The following is a 22,023-nucleotide window of genomic DNA, read 5'->3' as shown; positions in this document are numbered from 1 at the left end:
TGTGCCACCATGCTCAGCTAATCTTTTGTAATTTTTAAAGAGACAGGGTTTTGCCATGTTGCTCAGGCTGGTCTTGAACTCCTGGGCTCAAATGATTCACCCCCCTCCGCCTCCCCAAATGCTGTGATTACAGGCTACTGCACCTGGCTGTGTCACTTCTTAACATTTATGCCTGGTGTTCCATTATTGGAACGCTAAGCATGTGGGAGTTATTTTTATCCTACTGATCAAGGTCATTGCCAAGGTCTGATTGCAAAAATTCAAAAAATTGCAACCTTAGGCATAAATGGGTTAAGTCACGGAGGACTGTATTCTCAATGGCTGTCCCTCATTGCCCCCATGAGTGCCCAAAGCATCTAATCAAATGTTCACTTTGGGATCCTACTACCCAGATGGGGAGTGAACCTGCACCTAATGAAACAGATGTCATGTGTATGTGTATGTGTTAGGGGGCCCCCCAACCCCTGCGCCCTCCAGGTTTATTCGCATCTCCACCTCATCTTCCCACTGTCTCTGTGGAAGGCCCTGCTGATCTCAGGCTCTCACTCTGGACGGCTCCCTCACTGCAGGGACAGTACTCTGTTGAGTACCTGCTGTGTAGATTAGCACACAAGGCCGGGGGAACTTAGGGAAGTCTTTCCCTTCTCTGGCCTCAGTTTCTCCATCTGTCAGTGAAGGCTGGGTCTGGGTGATTCCAAGGGGCCCTTTTTGCTGATTGAAGTTCTTCAGGTTCATAGTTGTAAGGTCCTGCCCCGCCGCCAGCGGCTGGTGTGGGGTGGGAGTCTTCTTGGAGAAGTTCTGAGGACGAAAATCCCCTGTTTGGCTTCCTCCTCCTCCTCACAGCAGACTTCCCTGCTTAACTTCCCTAGGGAAGGCAGCCAGGCTCCCAGGGCCCCAGGAGTCTGCAGGAGGAGTTCTTATTCCAGCATCATTAAAAGTTCAAGTGGCTCCCCCAAGGGCCAAAGAAGTGCCAGGATTCATTAAACCTGCTGCCCCCTGAGCCCAATTTGGTTGAAGGGAATGTTTAGCCTTTTCATCTGCTGAGGGTTTTCATTAAGGGTTTCAGGCCTCCCTGAGAGAAGTCACCTCAGATTGAGGTCAGAGGGGGAAGGGTCCCTGGAGGTCACTTCTTGCCCTGGGAGTTCTGCAGAGGAGACAGGCTGGGTCAGGGCGAGGGGTTTGCCCAACATCACAGGGTGGAGGTGCCGCCAGAACTCAGAGAACCAGCCCTGCGGTGTCTGCTGACATTCCTCCAGGCGGCGGGGAAGTGAGCCTGGAGGGAGGGGCTGAGGACTCAGCCTGGAGGGACCCTGCAGAGCCAGACACAGAGCTGGGGCTTTGGGGAGCCCCGCTGCATGTGAGGAAGGGCTTGGAGAACAGCCCAGCATGCCCACAGCAGAAAGGGTTGCCAGAGAGACAATGAGCACCTGTGGCTGAGGCCTGTCAGCAGGATGGGGCGGCCCCTCCCAGGAGGAACACAGAGGATCTGGGCCTAGCGGGTGGGCTTGGAGGGAGAGTCAGTACTGCTCAGATCCTGCCACTCTGTAAATGCTCCACTGGGTAGGAATGGCACTCACCACCGCTGGGCAGGGAGGGTGTGACAGAGCAAGGAACATGCCATTTATGGCCAGTTGAGACTGCTGAACTGGGAACCAGGAGGCTGGGCCTGTGCCTGCCCTCTCTGAGCTCAGTGGCCTCCTTCTTGCCTCCCAGCAAACTTGGGCGGACACCCAGACCCTCCTGCCTCCCAGCACAAGCCAGATGGAGGACCTCCCTGGATGGCAAAATCTGCCTGCGGTGCCTCCCTGATCTTCTCAAGCTCACTGAGCTCAGGATGGCTCATCTGACAGAGCCTGACTCAGCCCCGGAGGGCTCTGCAGGCTGCAGGACAGGGAATCACAGACTCTCAGACGACAACGTCTCCTGAGCCATGGAGTCCATTGCAGTAATATCAATGGCAAACGTGTGCAGGAGCTGGTGTTGCTGATTTATGCATCTCAACTCCTTTAGTCCTCAGAACGCCCTATTAAGGACGAAAGTGTTAGCAGCCATTTTACAGAAGAGGAAACAGAGGACAGAGAGGTTAAGTTAATTGTGCACAATCTCACAGCAAGTGAGTTGTCTGGCTCCAAAGCACGTGTTGTTCATCTCTGTTCCACACAGTCTCTGAGAGGAGACTGAAACCCGGAGAGGGAAAGTCACTGAGCCAGGGAGCAGGAGGGTTTCTTTCCTCTAGACTCAGGGCTCCTCCCTCAACCAGATCCATCCTGACAGCTCCTCTGTCTCCACCCGGCCTCCCTGCCAGGCCTCCTCAGAGTTAACAGCAGCCTGGCTTCACTCTTGGCCAGCAGTTGCAAGTCCAAACAGGCTTCGCCCACATTCCCTGGCTGCTCTCCAGCCCGCAGCGGAGACAACAAAGTTCAGTGACTGAGAGGGCTGAGCGGAGGCTGCTGAAGGGGAGAAAGGAGTGAGGAGCTGCTGGGGAGAGAGGGACTGTCCGGCTCCCAGATGATGGGCCTCCTGGGGAGCACGGCCCTCGTGGGATGGATCACAGGCGCTGCTGTGGCGGTTCTGCTGCTACTGTTGCTGCTGGCCACTTGCCTTTTCCATGGACGGCAGGACTGTGACGTGGAGAGGAACCGTATAGCTGCAGGGGGAAACCGAGTCCGCCGGGCCCAGCCTTGGCCCTTCCGGCGGCGGGGCCACCTGGGAATCTTCCACCATCACCATCATCCTGGCCACGTATCTCACGTGCCGAATGTGGGCCTCCACCACCACCACCCCCGCCACACCCCTCACCACCTCCACCACCACCACCACCACCACCCCCACCGCCACCACCCCCGCCACGCTTGCTGAGGCTGCTGCCGCCGGTGCCTGTGGACAGCAGCTGCCCCTGCCCTGCCATCCATTCCCAGGACAAGTGGACCCCATGTTTCCATGTGGAAGGATGCGTCTCTGGGGTGAATGAGGGGAACAATGGCCTGGGGCTTGCTCTGGCGGCATTTGCATGCTATGCCCCAGTGTACTACGGCCGCAGAGAACTGAAGAACACTGGGGCCTGAAGTGCTGAAGGGTTTGGGGAGTGGAGAGTAAGGGTGCTCTTCTGGGGCTGGACAGCCCACCTTGTGACTGTAACTACCAGTGAGCCCCAGAAGTGACAAGGGTGTCTTGGCAGAGCCAGCACACAAGTGGATGTGAAGTGCCCGTCTTGACCTCCTCATCAGGCCGCTGAAAGGCCTCTGGCGGGCGGGGCACTAGGAGAGGCCCTGAGAATGTCCTTTTGGTTTGGAGAAGGCAGTACTAGGCTGCACGGTCAATTCATCGGTGCCTTAGTCCAAGAAAATAAAAACCACTAAGAAGCTTTTGTGAAGAGGCTCTTGATTGCAGCGGGAGGGAGAGAGCTGCCCGGCCTGTGTCCTCATTGCCCTGGGACCTCCCTCTCTGTTGGGAAGTGTGTGCCTGGAGCAGGCGGCTTCTGTCTGGGTCTTAGGGGCTGGTTGTGGAGTGGGAAGAATTGGGTGGGCTCTTTCTGAGCTCTGAGGGAGGATTCAGGGTTTGCACAAAAGCCTGTCCACAGCAGGTCCTGTGTGCACCAGCAGGGCTCTGGCCTTCCATGGGACAGTCCAGGGCCTTGGGGAGAGGAAGGTTGGAGCCACCGTGAGGCTCGCTTCCCAGGGCTCTGCCCCTGTACTCTTTTCAGCCCATGTCCGGGGCAGACTGAGCTCTGAAACTCGAGGAAGCCCCATCCACCAGCTGCCTTGAATCCACTTTCCTTGGTAACTGGGTCAGGGTTTCTTCTCCAAGCCTTGTGTCTTCAGCCATCCTGCCCCAGTTGGTGCCTGTGCGTGGTGGGAGGGCTGGGAGGCAGCGAGTGGAGTTTTTTAAAGTGGAGTCTGTGGTGCTGGGGTGCAGGGTGTTGGATGGCCTTGGGAGAATGCTGGGGTCTCACTGTCCTCTTCTCTGCAATGGGTTGGATAACAGAGATGCCCCCTTGCCAAAGCCTGGAGGCTCGTTGGAATATGCTCTGTGAACAGCTGGTGGGATCCACAGCGAGGGAGGAAGTCTGGCTCTGAGGCCTTCAGCCTGTGCCTGTGAGATGAGGTGGGAAGTCGGGGGAGATGAGGACTGGGGGCCAGGAGAGGCAGTGGGGAGGGGCTGGAGAGCAGGCCAGAGAGTCAGGGGCCTGGTGACTCACGGGAACAGAATGTCCTCTTTCCTTTCTATTTCCCAGTGGATTCTCTGTGAGGACTGGAGGAGGAGGGTGTGAGAGAGAGAAGGAGGCAAATTCACACTGATTTCCTCCACCTTAGGTTTCTGGGTTGGGAAAGTGGACCCTAGGCTGCTGTGCAGTGTTGATTTTCTCTGCAGTGTCCTTCAAATCCACCCCCTTCTCCATTCCCATGCCCTGCCTAGCCCAGCCCCCTCCATCTCCCTCCTGGATTCCTGCCACGACTCCTCTGGCTGCTCCCTGCAGCCCTGCCCCTTTCCCAAGTATCTCCAGGCTGATTTCACAGATGAATCAAAGACGGAGAGGAGATTCCCTGAAAGCCGGAAACAGGAAAAGAAGCCTATGCAGGGCAGGAGAGAACCTGCTGACCAATCGGCCTTTATTCCAGTTTAAAAATGAGGAACCACTCAGACAATCTGCAGGTGGCCTACAGCTGCATGCACACAGGAAAAACAGGCAATGAGAAGTCAAAGGAACAAATGTTCAAGCTTGAGGCATAGTCCCCTGGTGCCCTCTATCACCCCAGTTAAGGAGGTGATGTTGGTAACTCAATCTGAAACCACAGGCCCTGCAGATCTGCCCATCGTCTCCTTCCTTCTGGCCATCCCAGTTAATACAAATAATCCAAGGAACTGGCTTCCTGTTGCAGCCCACAGCCTGCTCCATGTGGAGGAGGAGCCCACGGCCCAGCTGGTCTCATCATCTCAGAAAAGGGACAGATTGAGAATATGACAGGCCATCGCTTGCTCTGAAAAGCTGCTCTCCCATTCTGTGCAAAGTGCCAGTTTCCTAATACTGGTTCTAAAGCAAGTTCCCTTGGGCCTTGGAGAAACTGAAAAGGCCCCAGGCTGTGTGAACTTGGGCCAGCCCTCTGCCCTTTCTGGCACTTTGCACCCAGATCAGTAAAATCACAGAATCAGATGGTCGCTCTGTGGTCCCACGGTAACCGGAAAGTGCACTGAGCTAGGAGTGGAGGAGGGCGGTCCCTCCTCAGCCACTGCTGCTTCTATTAACATGGCTAATTCAGAATGGGCTACAGGCAGGTCATGTAACCTCTATGACCACAGGATCTTTATCTATAAAATGGAGGCTGTATTGCTATCGCTATGCAGGGGTGCTGGGGAGGTTATATGAGATCATGTCTGGTGAGGTCCCATGCCTGGAGTTATTGTTCTCACGACTCTGTTTCCCAGAATAGGGACAAAGTGGGGCTAATAGTCCAGTCTCCTTTCTAGAAGTGGTGGGGGTCTCAGGAGGTGTTGGGTGTGAAAGGGCTCTGACCTGGCAGACTAACTCAGTTGCCTGGGCCTAGCTTATTCCCCTGACCTTCTGGCAGGGAGCAGGGTGGAAATGGCCTGGGGTGCGCCTGGTGGGGCAGGATAACTGCTGAGCGGGGGCTGGACAGCTGCAGTGTGGGTCCTGGGCCCTCGCTCACAATTGGAGGAAAGAATTCAGGAAGTGTTCACAGTTGCTCAGACATCTTGGAGCCAAGTTCCAAGTAGGACGGAGGCTGCAGCACCCAGGGAGGAACGCCAAGGTCCCTGGGACAGCCACCAGTCCAGGAGGTCGCAGCACCAGGTACAGCCAGGGCTGGCCCTTGGGAAGCCCAGGGTAAGTCTTCATAGTACAAGAGTGTGAGCAACGGGCTGAGCAGGCAGCAAAGAGGGCGGGTGAGGCCAGCACCTAAGAAGGCTCTTCCGGGACCTCTGGGTAAACAGCCCCACAGTCATGGACAGGGCAGGGATTCCCGGGGAAGAACACGATACTCCATCTAAACTGCATGATCCCAGCGCCATGCAGAAAAGGAGGCCAAATGCAACCTGCCCCTGCCTCCAGCCCCCGCTGAAGGCCCTGGCACCTGGGGTGACCCGTGAGTGTCCCCTGCCTTGCCCAGAGCTGGCGCATGCCTTCCTCCCTCCTCATGTCCCTGCCCCCACGGGCTGGGGAGGCAGCAGATAGGCCAACTGAAGGACTGGCCCAAGGTCCCTCCTGGGGAGGAGCCGGGATACTCCTGCATCCACAGTAGGGGGAGTATTTTGTCTTTGGTCTGAGTGTAACTTGCTCTTGAAATCCGTAGGCGTCACGGGAGGGCCAGGGCTGGCTAGGCTGTCTCTGTGCGACGTCTTCTGACCCCTCCTCTCCACCTCCTCCGTGTCCAGGGAGTCTGTGCTCACGTCTTCCAGGACAGTGCTTCTTCTAGAAGCTGACATGGAGCTGACCATAGCTCTTGGAGGCCTGGCCTGAGGCTTAGAAAATAGACAGAGATCATCTGAGATTTGAGCAGTGGGGCCACGTGGTGGTGCCGATGGCCTGGAGCAGGAGCAACCCAGGGACTCGGAGCAGCATCTTCTTAGGAGACAGAGGGAGAGCCGCCGGAGGAGCACCGGGCACCTGCGATCGCCAAGAGCCTCCTGTTCTGGATGGGAGCGAAGGCTCTGAGAGGACCTAAGGTTGCTCAGCGGGCCATGGAAACGGCAGTGATTGGGGTGGTGGTGGTGCTGTTCGTGGTGACTGTGGCCATCACCTGCGTCCTCTGCTGCTTCAGCTGTGACTCGAGGGCCCAGGATCCTCAGGGGGGCCCTGGTCGCAGCTTCACGGTGGCCACGTTTCGCCAGGAGGCTTCTCTCTTCACAGGGCCTGGTCGCCATGCCCAGCCAGTGCCGAGTGCCCGGGACTTCTGGACCTTCATGTGAGGCCTGAGTCCCCAGGATTTGCTGTGCCGATGGGTCAGATTCACCCGCCCCTCAGCAGGCCTTCCTGGGCCTTCCCCTCCTCCCAGGGCCTTCTCCCCGTCCTTCCCCTCCTGTACTGTGAACTTCCTGTCTCCTCCTATTCCAGCCTTCTCTGCCCTCCAGGCTTGGGGATCCTTGTTACTGGGACCCCTGACAGCCCAGCCAGGGTCGACCCACAGGATGGGGCTTAGGAGGGGTCTGAGGAGTGAGTGAATAGACACAGCGCCGGACTGCACAGTCGGCTGGCTTTGCGATCTACACCGGCCACTGAAATATCACTGGAATGTATTGTAAACGGTGTGCCTATGACTCCCACCTGAGCACGCAGCACCCTCGAGTGGCCATTTTTAGAAACCGCTTCTTACTTGCTCTCCCAATTGATTACTTTTGCACATTGCACAGAACCCAACCTGGAGGCCTGCTCCCTGCCAGTTGCCTGAAATCAGCCCTAAAATTCTGAAACCAAAGAGGTGCTTCCTGGGAACAAGTGATTTACTTTAGATTTGAAAATGTATATCCTTTTATGGGCCTTTCCAAATCTGATTTGAAAAACCACAAAAGGAAACAGAAGAGAAAATAAGAGCCACAGAAAGTACAATATGTTTTATTGACAGGAAAGCCAGAAATAAGATTTTTTAAACATATTTTTAATGAGACTTTATTGCTATATTCCAACAGGTCACTTCTATTCTTAGAGAATGTGAATGACTTGTGTCACTTCAGAGTGACAGAAAAATCAGGAACCGAAAGATAATTCCAGACAAGTTAAAATGTTATGTTACATTCAGAGCTCTTGTTTTCATCACAAATAAGGAGATATTCAGTTTTTATTAACAGAAAACCCATTCTCCCGTGGCCATGGAATAAATACTGTGCTATATTTAAGGAATTTGGTTTGAAGGGTGCAAAATTGTGAGCCTCCTGGCTCTTATGTCTGTGTCCAGCCCTGAATAGATGGCTCTCCCAGGACCTGTTTGTTGAGGAGGGCAGGACTGAGCTTTAGGGGGGCTCTGGCCTCTAAGGGTGTTCAGACAGGCTGCCCTTGCCATGTGGCTGCCACGGGAAGGGCTCTCAGAGAGAGTGGCTTGGAGCTGGAGAGGTGTGGGAGCTGGAGAGGTGTGGGAGCTGGGACGAGGCGGGGAGGGGGGCAGGAAGGGGCGGGGAGAGAGTGAAGCTGACAGAGAGGGAAGGGGAGGAGCATGGTGGGCGGGGCTCAGCCCAGGTCCAGGAGGTCCTGGGACCATGTTCTGGACACTCCTGACGCCAGCCCCGCACACAGGGCTGTCAGAGATGCACAGAGAAGGGAACTGGCACGTGTGGGGAGGCCCTGGAGATGGAGGGAAGAGAACTTTTGAGGGCTGTGTTCTCCAAAAGCAACAGTGAGACAAAGTTTGGGTGCAAGACATTTATCACCTTTAAAGGGAAGAAGGAAGAAGCAAGATTGGGTAGAGGAAGAAGTCAAACGGTGATGCAGGTCATTAATATCTCCACAGCTTTGCTCCATCTCTGAGTCTTTCTCCCCTCCCCCAGGATCTTACCTCAGCCAGGGCAGCTCTCTGCAGCTGAGGCAGGCCTCGAAGTCCTTCCTTTCTATTTTATTATTATTATTTCTTTTATTTTATTTTAGGAGATGGGATCTCACTCACTCTGCCACCTGGGCCAGAGTGCAGTGGTGTGATCATAGCTCACTGCAGCCTCGAATTCCAGGCTCAATCAATCCTCCCACATCAGCCTCCTGAATAGTTGGGACTATAGGTGCATGCCACCATGCCTAGCTAATTAAAAAATCCTTTTCTTGTAGAGATGGGATTTCACTATGTTTCCAAACCTGGTCTCGAACTGTCCTGGCCTCAAGTGATCCTCCCACCTTGGCCTCCCAAAATATTGGGGTTACAGGTGTGAGCCATTGCATTTGGCCGAAGTCCTTCCTTTAAAGGGGACCTGGGCAGCACATCTCCATAGGAACTCAGTGGGGTCCTGTTCTTGGAAGAACCTGGACTGGTCAGAGGTGGGTGAGTGTGTCCAGACACAAAGAAAAACCTGGGCACAGGAGATTCATGATGGGAGAGACGGCTGTGCAAGATCTGGAAGGGAGAAGAGTGGGCCTCAGTCTCCCCCTCTCCTCAGCCAGAGTCAGCTCTGCTCCAGCTCAGGCACCCTTCATCAGGAGCCAGGCCCAGGGCTCTGCTCTTGTACTGTGTGGTCACAGCGCTCACTACGTCGGTCCGGGAGGGTCTGCAGGCTGGAATCACAGGGCCGTGGAAACAAAGTGCTGATGAAGTGGGCATGGGGAGGGAGCCTGGCTTCCCTCTGCAGGAGAAGGCTGTCTGCCAAGCCCGGCATACTCTTCATTTGTTCACTGGCCCATCTGCCCACCCATCCACCCACCCATCCGTCTCCTCCTGGAGTAGATGCCGCCTCACTTACCCATGCATTCATTCACGTATTCATTCACTCCTCCATTCAGTAAACACTGCCTGGGCACTGACTGTGTACCCAGCCCTGCCAAGGGAACGTGGGGGTCAACTGGACATTTGGACCCCGTGGACACCTAGATAAGCCTGCAGATAACACACTATAGGTGCTCGGGGAAGGAAGCGGAGCTGGGAGGAGGAGGCCTTGTGAGCTGGACTTGGAGAAGAGAGGGGACTTCAGAAAGCAGAATTTGGGGGAGGTACTGCAGGCAGGGGGAACAGCATGAATGGGGGTTCTGAGCGCATGTGGGGGAAGGAGGTCAGCAGCTCAGCTTGGCCAGGCACAAGGAGATGAGGCTGGACAAGAGCCGGCTCCTGGGGAAGCAATTCTGGCCACATGTGGCCAGCACGTTTCCGGGCAGTGGATGACGCAGGCAGCAGAGACGCAGCCTTGCTCGCCAGGCTGGCAGGCCCAGCCTCTGGAGGCACTTGCAGTGTGGCAACATGCTGTCGCTGCAGGGAGGGCGGCTCCTGTATCCGGAGCTGGAGAGAAGGTCCTCGGAGGATGCTAGTGAGGCCAGCCCCACGTGGAGGTGGATCCAAGGGGTGGAAGAAGCCCTCCCAGGAAAGCAGGAGTTTGAAAAAAGAGGGTTGCCAAGGCCAGCACCCTGGAATGGGCTGACAAAGAGAGGGACCGAGGAAAAGCAACAGGAGTTGAGACAGGAAGGTGGGGAGAGTGGGGAGCAGAGAACTGGGGGTGTGGGGTTGCCAGATTTGGCAAATAAAAAGACAGGACATCCAGTTAAATTGGAATTTCAGACAGGTAACGAATTCGTTTTAGTATAAATATGTCCCATGCAACTTTTGGGTCATAGTTACACTAAAACATTGTTCATTGTCTATCTGAAATTCAAGTGTAACTGGGCACCCTGCATTTTATCTGGCAACCCTATGGAGGGGGAGAGGATTCGGAGAGGGCAGACCCGCCGGGCAAGAGCACAGGGGGCTGGACAGGGGAGCTGAGATGAGGCTCCTGCACTTTGCAGCGTGAGGGGTGACGGTGATGAGGACGCTTTGAGTGGAGGGAAGTGGGCAGCCCCCTACACACGTTCACACCAGATGTGCATGTGGGGTGTGTGTGTGGTGTGTGCATAAACTGTGTGTAGTGTGTGTAGTGTGAGTGCATGTTGTGGTGTGTGTGGTGTGTATGTGATATGTGTGGTGTGTGTAAGGTGTATGTTAGTGTGTTTTGCGTGAGTGTATGTGGTGTGTATACGGTATAAGTGTGTATATGGTATATATGTGTAAGATGTGTGTGTTCTATGTGTGTAGTGTGTTTTGAGTGTGTATGATGTGTATGTGGTGTGTAAGCTGTATGTGTGTAGCGAGTGTGTGTATTTTTGTATGCTCTGGTGTGTGTGTAAGCTGTATGTGTGTAGCGAGTGTGTATATTTTTGTATGCTGTGGTGTGTGTGTAAGCTGTATGTGTGTAGCGAGTGTGTGTGTTTTTGTATGCTGTGGTGTGTGTATAAGCTGTATGTGTGTAGTGAGTGTGTGTGTATTTTTTTATGCTGTGGTGTGTGTGTAAGCTGTATGTGTGTAGCGAGTGTGTATATTTTTGTATGCTGTGGTGTGTGTGTAAGCTGTATGTGTGTAGCAAGTGTGTGTATTTTTGTATGCTGTGGTGTGTGTGTAAGCTGTATGTGTGTAGTGAGTGTGTGTGTATTTTTGTATGCTGTGGTGTGTGTGTAAGCTATATGTGTGTAGTGTGTGTGTGTTTTTGTATGCTGTGGTGTGTGTGTAAGCTGTATGTGTGTAGTGTGTGTGTGTTTTTGTATGCTGTGGTGTGTGTGTAAGCTGTATTTGTGTAGCGAGTGTGTGTATTTTTGTATGCTGTGGTGTGTGTGTAAGCTGTATGTGTGTAGTGAGTGTGTGTGTATTTTTGTATGCTGTGGTGTCTGTTGGTCCCAGGTACTCCTGCCATTCTCCCCAGTGCAGCCTGTTGTGTAAGAAGTGGGAGGGGCCCAGCAACAGGGCAGCGGAAGCCTCTCTCTGTGACAGTGGCCTCTTCTACTGTCCCCAAGGGCAGGAGGTGGCCGTGCAGGGACAAGACTGAGGCTGGCGCCAACATGCAGCAAAGCCAGGAGTGCTTATCTGGCGGCAGTGAGGGAAGCGGCTGTGCAAGGTCACCCTGGAATCTGGGGCGGAGCCACACTTGCACTCAGGCCTCCTAGCTTCCAAACCGAGCGTTCTCTCCATTCATTCTACTTCTCTTGCTGGTTCCATTTACTGGACTGACTGACTGACTGATTTATTTATTTATTTATTTATTTATTTATTTATTTATTTATTGAGACAGAGTCTGGCTCTGTCGCCCAGGCTGGAGTGCAGTGGCGCGATCTCGGCTCACTGCAAGCTCCGCCTCCGGGTTCACGCCATTCTCCTGCCTCAGCCTCCCGAGTAGCTGGGACTACAGGCGCCTGCCACCACCCCCGGCTAACTTTTTGTATTAGTAGAGACAGGGTTTCACCGTGTTAGCCAGGATGATCTCGATCTCCTGACCTCGTGATCCTCCTGCCTCGGCCTGCCAAAGTGCTGGGATTACAGGCGTGAACCACTGCGCCCGGCCCATTTACTGGACTTTTATGACACACCAGGCACATCGTGCTTCCTCTGTGTCCTCTCATGAGTGTTTACAGCAACTCCATCGCCTCCATTTTACAGATGAGGGAACCGAGCCCCCACGCTGTGAGCCACTTTGGGCGAATACCAAATCTGCAGAACAATGCTAAGCTGTCATTTTCCTCCATAAGTGATATCTGTACCCAGCCAATTCTCAGGGGCCCTGTTCATATCTTCAGGAGGAAGGGAGCCAGGGGATCTGATTTGCCCCAGGTTCACCTGAGCAAAAGCCTTGCTGGCACCTACCCATCTGCTTTTTTTTTTTTTTTTTGAGACAGAGTCTGGTTCTGTCACCCAGGCTGTAGTGCAATGGTACGATCTCAGCTCACTGCAACCTCTGCCTCCCAGGTTCCAGCGATTCTCGTGCCTCAGCCTCCTGAGTAGCTGGGATTAAAGGTGCACACAACCGCCCCTGGCTAATTTTGTAATTTTTTTTTTTTTTGCAGAGTCGGGATTTCACCATGTTGGCCAGGCTGGTGTCAAACTCCTGGCCTCAAGTGATCCACTGGCCTTGGCCTCCCAAAATGCTGGGATTACAGGTGTAAGCCACCACGTCCGGCCCCGTCTGCATCTTTGACTTGAAGAAGAAGCAGGTCTTTGCCCTCTACAGTTCTAATGGACAGTCCAGGAAGCCTCCCCCATAGAGTAAACTTCTGTGGAGGGCTGGAATTAAGGGTTAACAGACATCAGTCCTGACCAGCCTGCTTAAGGCCTTCCTAAGGCTTTGCACCTGCAGAGATACAGGTCGTGCCTCTCTGAGCAACGGGTCTTGCTTCCCCTTCACCTCCTGGGGCTTCTGTCAGCTCTACATGGGGCAAAGGGCAGGGAGAACCCTGCTCAGTCCCATCCCAGCCCCCACGGGGACGTGGAAAGGCTAATCCAAGCCCCACCTCTGCCACTCATTTGCTGGGCTTCAGTTTCCCTGGCTGTATGGAGAAGATGAGAATTCCATCCTGGCTTGTCTAGAGGATGTGTGAGAGTGAAGATCCTGGGAACACAGCTGTGAGGAGCGGTCAAGGGAAAGAGGTCCGCCCCGCCCCGCTGCCCCCCGTCCTCCACCTCCATCCCTCGCCCTGCTCTTTCTCTGCATTCCTGGACCTGAAACCCGGGTGGCGTTTCTCGCTGGGACAGGCTTTATTCCGGAATCTAGGAGGCCTTGAAATAACATGTTTTCCGGAAAAGTACCTTCCTTAAAGGAAACCAGTTGTTCCAGGCAGTAGAAAAGGGTCATTGTACCTTGCCAGGTCCCCATTTCCCTGAGGACATGACATTTGAAAAGGCAGACTCAGTTGAAGACAGAGACCTGCACCCCCTGCCCAGTGCCTCCATCCAGCATATTCATAATAGTGAAAAGTTAGAAATCACCTCGACACCAACAGCAGGAGGCTGGGCTGGCAAATCGCAGCACAGCCACAGAATCAAACGCTAGGCAGGCGTAACAACAATGAGGTAAATCTAAACTCATTAACCTGAAAGAGCATTTATCATGTATTGGTAAATTAAAAGGAAATTAGAGGACTATAAATGTGGCTGCACACTTAGATGCATAGAAGACGATGTGGAGGAGCTGTATGCCGAGGTGTTGATAGGCCATTGTCTCTAGGTGGGTGGGATTGTTTGTGCATTTTATTTTATTTTTTATTTTCTTACTTTTTTTTGAGATAGAATTTTGCTCTTTTTGCCCAGGCTGGAGTGCAGTGGCACGATCTCGGCTCACTGCATCCTCTGCCTCCTGGGTTCAAGTGATTCTCCTGCCTCAGCCTCCCGAGTAGCTGTGATTACAGGCAGGCACCAACACACCTGGCTAGTTTTGTGTTTTTAGTAGAGGCAGGGTTTCACCATGTTGGCCAGGCTGGTCTCGAACTACTGACCTCAGGTGATCTGCCCACCTCGGCCTCCCAAAGTGCTGGGATTACAGGCATGAGCCACCTTGCCTATTTGTGCATTTTAAATGTTTTCCCTTTGTGTTTATCTGAATTTCTCAAAATGAATGGTTTGCTCTTGAATAAGAAAGCAAGAACCTAACAAAGGAACAAAAATGATTTTAAAAATTATAAAACAAACCAACTCCAATTTAAGATAGAGATACAAAAACACAGTCAGACACAGACACAAAAATGGGGGCAGATGAATTTCTCAGAACAGATGCAATGATAAGGACATGCACACACACCCCTCTTCTGCCTAATTCACATGGCTGAGGTAGGCAAGGCTGGGGAGTTGCAGGGCATGGGGGTTTACCAAGTTTCCAGGAACAGTGGTCTCTAGGTGTTGGGGTTGTTGCTGGAGCTTCTGGGCAGGTTGGGTGGGCTGAGGAGAGTAGAGGGAGCGGCCTGGGGCTCACTAGCCTGAGTGAGAGGCCTGGCTGTACCCACACCCAGCCTGCACCTCCTGGAACAGGTAGGGCTCCTAATCCCGGGTCCCCGTTCCGGCAAGGCTAAGGAGCCTGCCAAGGCAACTCTTCCCCATCCCAGCAGTGGAGGGAGACAGCAGGGTCCACAGCTGCGGAGGGGCTTCCTGGCAACCACCTATGACTTCCAGGCTGAGGCCTTGTCAGCTGCTTATGGACCCCGCTTAGGAAGCCAGGGCTGTGGTGGCCCATACAGGGTCCCTCTGTCCTCATCCTCCTGAGATACAGGCACAGCTACAGCCCTGGTGTGGGGCCTGGCCCAAGGCAAGGGTGGCTGCCTCCTATTTCAGGTGCCAGTCAACTGGCCCACCCCATGTCCTCCATCATCCCCACTGTCACTGTCCTTGCGCAGACCTCACCATGTCATCTCCTCAGGGGCCTCCCTGGCCTCACCTCACCCCTGCCCACCCAGCTGCCAGACGGCTCTTTCTTGGACACAGACCTAACTCCTTAGAGGGCTACTGGGTGGGCCTCTGTTCCCACCTTCAGAGTTCGCTATCTGTGGTAGGCATAATAATGGTCCCTCAAAGATGTCCATGTCCTAATCCCTAGAAGCTGAGAAAATGTGTTCACAAAGGGGAATTAAGATTGCAGATGAAATCACAGTTGCTAATCAGTTGACCTTAAATAAGATTATCCCAGATTATCTGGGCAAGCCCATTGCAGTAAGAAATGTCCCTTCACTGTGGAGGAGGGGGGCAGAGGAGTCAGGGCAGGTGATGAAAGAAAGACCTGAAGACAGAAGCAGGCCACCAGCCAAAGAATGTGAGTCTCTAGAAACCAGAAAGGAAAAGACAAGGAAATGCATTCTCCCCAGTTGCCTCCAGATGGGAACATAGCCCTGCCAACATCTTGATTTTAGCCTAGTGAGTCCTATTTTGGACTCTGATCTCCAGAACTATAAGATAATGCATTTGTGTTGTTTTAAGCCACTATATTTATGCTAAGTTGTTATAGCAACAGAGTATTCTTAGCTCAACCATTAGTGCTCACAAAGACTTAGCCTTGAATTAGCTCCTCTAGTTAAATCTATTCCTGGCCACCAAGAAACAAGAGAAAGGTGGCGTCTGAGGGGGTCAGGTCTTAGAGCTGAAGAAGGCTGTTGGGTCTGGAGTATGGGTGGGCTGACCACTTTAGAGACAGGGATGGGAGTCGGAAATTACACTTCTTTCTGAGTAGGATGAGAGTGGTAATGTGGCAATTGTCAGGCCCTGTACCAGGTGTCGGGCAATGTGCAAACCCAGTCATCCTTATCCTTACCCTACACAAGCACCTGTGCAAGTGTGCAAGCATGTATGTCCAAGGATGTTCTTATAGTATTGTTTCTATTAGCAAAACATTATAAAAATCCAAGTACCCATCAATTGGGAAAGATATAAAGATCATGATACAGCCACAAAAAAATGGAATAATAGGCAGCCATTACAAAAATGTACTGACTTGGAAACTGCCTTCTATACATAGAGAAAACACAGCAAGTTACAGAATGGTCTCATAAAACAAAAACAAAAACCAACAAAAAACACTTTTCCTTCTCAAGAAAACAAAAATAAGAACAACAACAAAAAAAACTCCTAAATTACACATATGCATATGTGTTTGTATGAACCTAGGAAAACGTCGGGAAGGATGTGATGGCCTCTGGGGGACAGGCTTGGAGGAAAGAGGAAGCTTACGTTTTACTTCACATCCTTCTGTCCTGTTCGACCTTATTTGAACAAGCATGTGTTCCTTTTAATTACAATGTTAAAAGGAAAAATCCTTAGACTAATTAAGTTCAACAATCTACTTGAGCAATTAAAATTATTCAAAACAAAGAGAAACAGAAAACAATTTAGGAATCAGGCAGCCCCAGAACCAAAACAGGTTCAGAGAACTCCGGCCAACACCATGATTAGGCAACATTTGTAGATAGAGAACAGAAGTGAATTACAGAGACAGCTTAATTGGTTACAGCTTAATTGGTTGATTAGTTCTATCTAAACATCTTACCTTATTCAACTCAGCTGACCTACTGTAATTCATGAAGTTCAGCTGTGCGACTTACTGAACCTCAACCATTTGCAAGAACACATTCCTAAAATAATTAGTTTCATTAAGCGTGATGGCTTCATATTGGTTTGGTCTGCTGGGCTCAATAAAGGAGCCTAATTCAAATCAATGGCCTTCTATTTTAACACATAATAACTTTTTTAATGTTAAGATAGTACAGGTTAAGAAAGCAAACTTGACTATCCTGTTCTGTGACAAACAACTGTTATTTGCAAAAAGGACTCCCTGGGTTGAGGGAGACCAGAGCTTCACTTAGCAAGGCCACTCAGGAAACAGATGGACCAACTTGAGTTCTTTTTCTGCGTGAGCTCATCTGGGGAATGAGACGCTGTGGATCTTCTGAGTGGAAAAGTGGAGTCATTCAAGCCCCGCTGGCTTCTACGGAGGTGAGAGCTGAAGTTCTGAAAGGGGAACTGACATCTTCCTTTACATTTTATGGCACTTCCAGACTAAAATATAACTTTCTGGCCTCCATTTCAATGAACTTTGAACTTCCTCAAAACTCACACTCCGTTTTTCATAATCCATAATTTTTATGTGAGGGATAACATTTTCTGTTTTACAGCCTGATCCTGGCTACTTACAGAATGACTGCACTTTAAACTCAAGGTGTTGTTTACACCCTGTAGCCCCAGCCTGTAAAAGAGACAAACACTGGCAGAGAGATGGTCCCAGGAGAGCGGCCGGGAGGAGGCACTGGAGTTCAGGGCTCCAGTCCCAGCTCTGCCCATCTGACTCCTATAACAAGGGTTGTATCCAGTGTGTGGACGTCCCCTCTCCTCAGTGAGGCTGCAAACCCTCTGAGGTCAGTGCAGAGCTTCGGAATAGCGACATTGACATCTGTCTGGCACATAATGGCCTTCAAGGAGTCCTAAGTTTACAAAGCTCTTTCCCAGGCATCTCTCAGTTGTCTCCCGTAACAAGGCTCGGGGCCCAGTAGAGCAGGCTGAATTAACCGTAGTTTACAAATGAGGAAACCGAGACTTAGAGATGCAAAAGTGACGCACCCACCACAAGTCACTCAACAAACCGGTCGCGAAGTTCAGCACAGGACCTTATTCTCCCCTCTCCTTCAGCCAGAGCCTCCTTTTTGCCTCTTTTATATCTTCTGTTCCCCAGGTAGATTTTGCTTGATAAAAAGGGGTCTGCTGCTTTAAAAGGTTTGAAAGCTCCAGAATAATGTTTCCAAATTCCCAACTAATACTTCTGTTCAGTATTCAGGAATAAGAAATTGAAATTTCTGGGAATTCATGAGCATTCCTGAAATTATACGCTACATTTTTTTGTTTGTTTGTTTGAGACAGGATCTTACTCTGTCACCCAGGCTGGAGTATAGTAGCACCATCATAGCTCACTGTAGCCTCGAACTCCTGAGCTCAAGTGACCCTCCTTCCTCAGCCTCCCGAGTAGCTGAGACTATAGGTACATGTCTATAGAGTGTGCCCCTAACATCTTCATGTTAGCCATTAGGGTACTCCTGGCTATTTTGTTTTCTTCTTTTGTAGAGACAGGGTCTTACCATGTGATCAGGCTGGTTTTGAACTCCTGGCCTCAAGCTATCTTCCCGCTTCAGCCTTTCAAAGTGTTGGGATTATAGGTGTGAGTCACTGCGCCTGGCTCATATTTTCTATAACATTATATTTACATGCTTTTAAATAATGAGTGACCAGAATAATAAACAGTTAATAATTGTCAGTGACAAATTGATGCTAAAAGTTTCAGACTTTTTCCTTATGGTTTATTATTATGAACCAATATGTTGTGACAAGATTATTTCAATAACGTAAAAATTATCTCCACCTGCTATAGGCACTGGCTATAGAACACATTAAAAAGGAGGGAAACTTATTGCAAAATAAATGCCAGATAAAAATCACTTAAAATGGAAAAATAATAGCACAAACATTTAATGTTAAAAGTTATTATTTTTAAAATGAACTTTTAAAACACAAAACTTTAATTGCTCCATCTGATAGTTTTGATCTTTGTTTTGTGACAAATATTCTAAATGTAGAAAACTTTTTTTTATTCATTTTTCATTGATGTTGGTTGAGTGTGCCCCTAACGTCTTCAAGTTAGCCATTAGGGTACATGTTGCTTCATAGAAGCTGATTTCCTTTTTAAATGATGCTTTATTTTTATTTTTACTTTTTGGTCTGCTTATTCTGGTCTTGATTTTGCCATTGAGATCAATATTGCTCTTACTAATTCAGATTTTAGAGCAATTTCTGATTTCCTTTTGGAGTGTTCTACAACAGCAATAATGTCTTCTTTTTGCATCTCTTCTGTTAAAGTATTTACAAAGAACTCTAGCCTATAGAGAATATTCAACACGTGGAAATGCCAGCAATCATTATTGGGAAGTGTTCAAATAACATTCAGACTTACTAATAAAGTTCACATAATCACTTTGTTGGACTTGCCAATTTCAAGACTTATTTTGCTTTCAAAATTTGTTATTTTTTTCCGACACTGCTCATAGGACTTGTATAAGTATCCTATGTGTACAAACTTATAAATATTTGTTTTATTTGCAAAATGACTTACCATTAGAAGCAGACTAGGTCACAAACACACACTTGTAACCAGTGTGTGCTGGTAAACTGACTCTCCTGGAAAAAAAAAAAAAGCCCTGATATATAGGGTTTGCCAGATTCTGAGGGGAGGCATAACTGCTCCCATGATGGTCAACGCCCAGGTACTGAGGTGATGTCACTGAGAGCTGGGAAGAGCGGCACACAACTGGCTCTTCCTGAGCCAGCTCTAGCCCAGCACTGCCTCTACCTGGGCAACAGCATTCGGAAGACTGATTAGATGATGGCCTTTTCTCTCCTCTACTCCCCAGTTCCATTCAGAACTTAACTTTCCGATGGGTGCCTCAGTATTTTCTACTCTCGCTTTTGATTTGGTGTCAGTGGATTCCTTTGAACTAGTCACATCTAGTTCAACATGTTGATTGCTAAGCTTTAATTAGCACACGAGAACACTTTTACCAGGTTCCTATCTAGAAACCTATCTTCTTTTTCTCGGAAATTGACATTTGGAAAAACATAATATTTCCGAGAAATGCTGGGAAGGAATTCCTGCATAAAAACACAAATCCGGCCGGGCGCGGTGGCTCACGCCTGTAATCCCAGCACTTTGGGAGGCAGAGGCAGGCGGATCATGAGGTCAAGAGATCAAGACCATCCTGGCCAGTATCGTGAAACCCTGTCTCTACTAAAAAGACAAAAATTAGCTGGGCGTGGTGGCACGCACCTGTAGTCCTAGCTACTCGGGAGGCTGTGGCAGGAGAATCACTTGAACCCAGGAGGCGGAGGTTGCTGTGGGTCAAGATTGTGCCACTGTACTCCAACCTGGGCAACAGAGGGAGACTCCATCTCAAACAAAGCAAAACAAAACACAAATCCAGGGAACCCAAGTTAAACCCATTTGCTTGACTGATCATGATCCTACTGGATACATTCTCACGGGTCCCAATTTTGGCCACTGCTCATTTTCATTGATTTCATTTTAGGGGCTTGTAGGTCTGGAGTCCTTAGGATATGGTGTTAAGTTTGGTGATTTTTCAGAGGGGCTGATCACCAGAGCTGCATCAGTGATCATTTGACTTTATCTCTGACCCTGTGCACAGGGGGCTACCTGCCTCCTAACCTCAGTTTTCCTCTTTTTCCTTATTAGAAAACAACAATAACATCAACACAGGCCCTCTTGGAACTAGGAATGGCCAATAGAAGTGGTGTGTGACTTCTGGGAAATGTCCTTAAATAGAGGTGGAATACTCTTCTTTGTTTTTTCTCCTTCATCTGGCCAGAATGTGGATATAATGGCTGGAGCCACATAAGTCAGATTGGAACAGAGTGGCCTTGGGAGTAGAAGCCACATTTGGGGGAACAATAAGATAAAAGGGGCCTGGGTTCCTGATACTGTGGGAGCCCATATCAGTCCTATACAGACTTCTTCCAGGCTTTTATACCAAAGCAAAACAGTCTTATTTAAACCACTATTGATATGTGGTTTTCTATCACTCAGAGCTGAAACAAATTAAACAGCATACCAATGCATTGTATTCTGTTAAATAGTTTAGAAGAGGCCATTGTTTTGGACGAGCCTCCTACACTGGCCCCAGCAGACCGGATCAAACCAGAACGGAGTCACCTGTGCTAACTGCCAAGTCATCAAACTGGACTTTGAAATGAGGCAGTTTTCCAAAAACACAGGAGATTCCAATCACCCTGAATCAGCACAATAATAAGTGCCCTCTGCTTTAACCCTATAAGCAAAGCAGCTTTGAAATGACCAATCTGCTTTTTGTTCCCTGTTTCTGCTTTCTTCAGCCCTCTTTTATCCGTAAAGCCAAACTTCTCTGCCCACTTCACTGGAATACTCATTCTATTTCATAGAATGAGATAAAGCAAAGGCCACTAGCAAGAATCCTTGAAAGGTTTGTAGTGAAGGTGAAAATGAAAGACCGTAGCATTACCCAGTGACTCAGAGGGTGTGGGGGAGGCAACTGCATCTAGTGATAATGGATGATACATTTGGAATAGAAGAGGCTGTGGTTTCATGCATGCCTGTCTTCCCAGCTGCCAAGAAGGCTGATAAATAAGTAAGCTTTTATACTGCTGTAAGTTGGTAAAAGAAGTTTTCAGATTTTTAATATTCAAAGGTCTTTTCACAAATGACTATGATCTTTTCTTTTCGAGACTGGGTTTCACTCTCGTCGCCCAGGCTGGAATGCAGTGGTGAAATCTCGGCTCACTGCAACCTCTGCCTCCTGGGCTCAAACGATCCTCTCGCCTCAGCCTCCTGAGTAGCTGGGACTACAGGCACACACCATCGTGCCCAGCTAATTTTTGTATTTTTTCTAGAGACAGAATTTTGCCATGTTGCCCAGGCTGGTCTCAAACTCCTGAGCTCAAGCGATCCACCTGCCTTGGCCTCCTGAAGTGCTGGGATTACAGGTCTGAGCCACTGCGCCCACCCTCTATGCCTATGATCTTTAGTTTGTAGGAACCAGACCACTCAAAGGCTAGAACATGTACCTTACTGCTCTGCCAGTGAATGGTTTAGGAACTGGCTGAAGGAACTGGGGATTCAGTCTAGGAAGAACTTATAGGAGTTGGGATTGGGTTTGAGAGCTGCTTTCACACATGTAAATAAAAAAGATTTAGCCTTCTTCATGGAGGGCTCTAGGTCAAAACCAGAACCAAAAGGTGGAGGCTGCCAACTTTACCCTACATTAAAGAGAAACCTCCTATCCATCAGAACTGGAAGGAGGTAGCTTTTTGATAGCACCTCTCCACTGCTGGGAATATTCAATCAAAGGATGCAGAAGGAATCATTAACTGAGCAGCAGTTCCCATATACCAGCCTATGTATTGGTACCTACCTGTCTATAAAATTTTTCCAGGTCTCAGCCAGGCACGGTGGCTCATGCCTATAATCCCAGCACTTTGGGAGGCTGAGGTGGGAGGATCTCTTGAGCCCAGGAGTTACCAG

General features: G+C 50.2%; 2 protein-coding genes across 3 annotated transcripts; both read left to right on the top strand.

Moving 5' to 3' along the window:
* The first annotated feature begins 2,442 nt into the window (after positions 1-2,442).
* On the top strand, positions 2,443-3,364 carry HRCT1 (histidine rich carboxyl terminus 1). Its single transcript, XM_005581334.5, has one exon. The coding sequence runs from the start codon at positions 2,509-2,511 to the stop codon at positions 2,857-2,859; it is 351 nt and encodes a 116-aa protein (XP_005581391.3). The 5' UTR covers positions 2,443-2,508; the 3' UTR covers positions 2,860-3,364.
* A 2,341-nt stretch (positions 3,365-5,705) lies between these two features.
* SPAAR (small regulatory polypeptide of amino acid response) lies at positions 5,706-7,852 on the top strand. 2 transcript variants are annotated; one of them, XR_012424567.1, is made up of 2 exons: positions 5,706-5,842; positions 6,391-7,852. XR_012424567.1 is itself a non-coding variant. In XM_045373467.3 (2 exons), the coding sequence occupies exon 2, from the start codon at positions 6,652-6,654 to the stop codon at positions 6,922-6,924; it is 273 nt and encodes a 90-aa protein (XP_045229402.1). In that variant the 5' UTR covers positions 5,706-5,809; positions 6,391-6,651; the 3' UTR covers positions 6,925-7,852. The 2 variants fall into 2 exon arrangements, 1 of the variants encoding a protein (XP_045229402.1); XM_045373467.3 differs by having other exon boundaries at positions 5,706-5,809.
* Positions 7,853-22,023: the final 14,171 nt, after the last annotated feature.

The sequence above is a fragment of the Macaca fascicularis genome, chromosome 15 (assembly GCF_037993035.2).
Source record: "Macaca fascicularis isolate 582-1 chromosome 15, T2T-MFA8v1.1".
In the NCBI taxonomy this organism is placed as follows: domain Eukaryota; kingdom Metazoa; phylum Chordata; class Mammalia; order Primates; family Cercopithecidae; genus Macaca; species Macaca fascicularis.
This window is presented reverse-complemented; position numbering and strand designations above follow the sequence as displayed.

Excerpts from the sequence above, each read along its gene's own strand:
- HRCT1 (XM_005581334.5), top strand. The coding sequence starts at position 2,509 with ATGATGGGCCTCCTGGGGAGCACGGCCCTCGTGGGATGGATCACAGGC.
- SPAAR (XM_045373467.3), top strand. The coding sequence starts at position 6,652 with ATGGGAGCGAAGGCTCTGAGAGGACCTAAGGTTGCTCAGCGGGCCATG.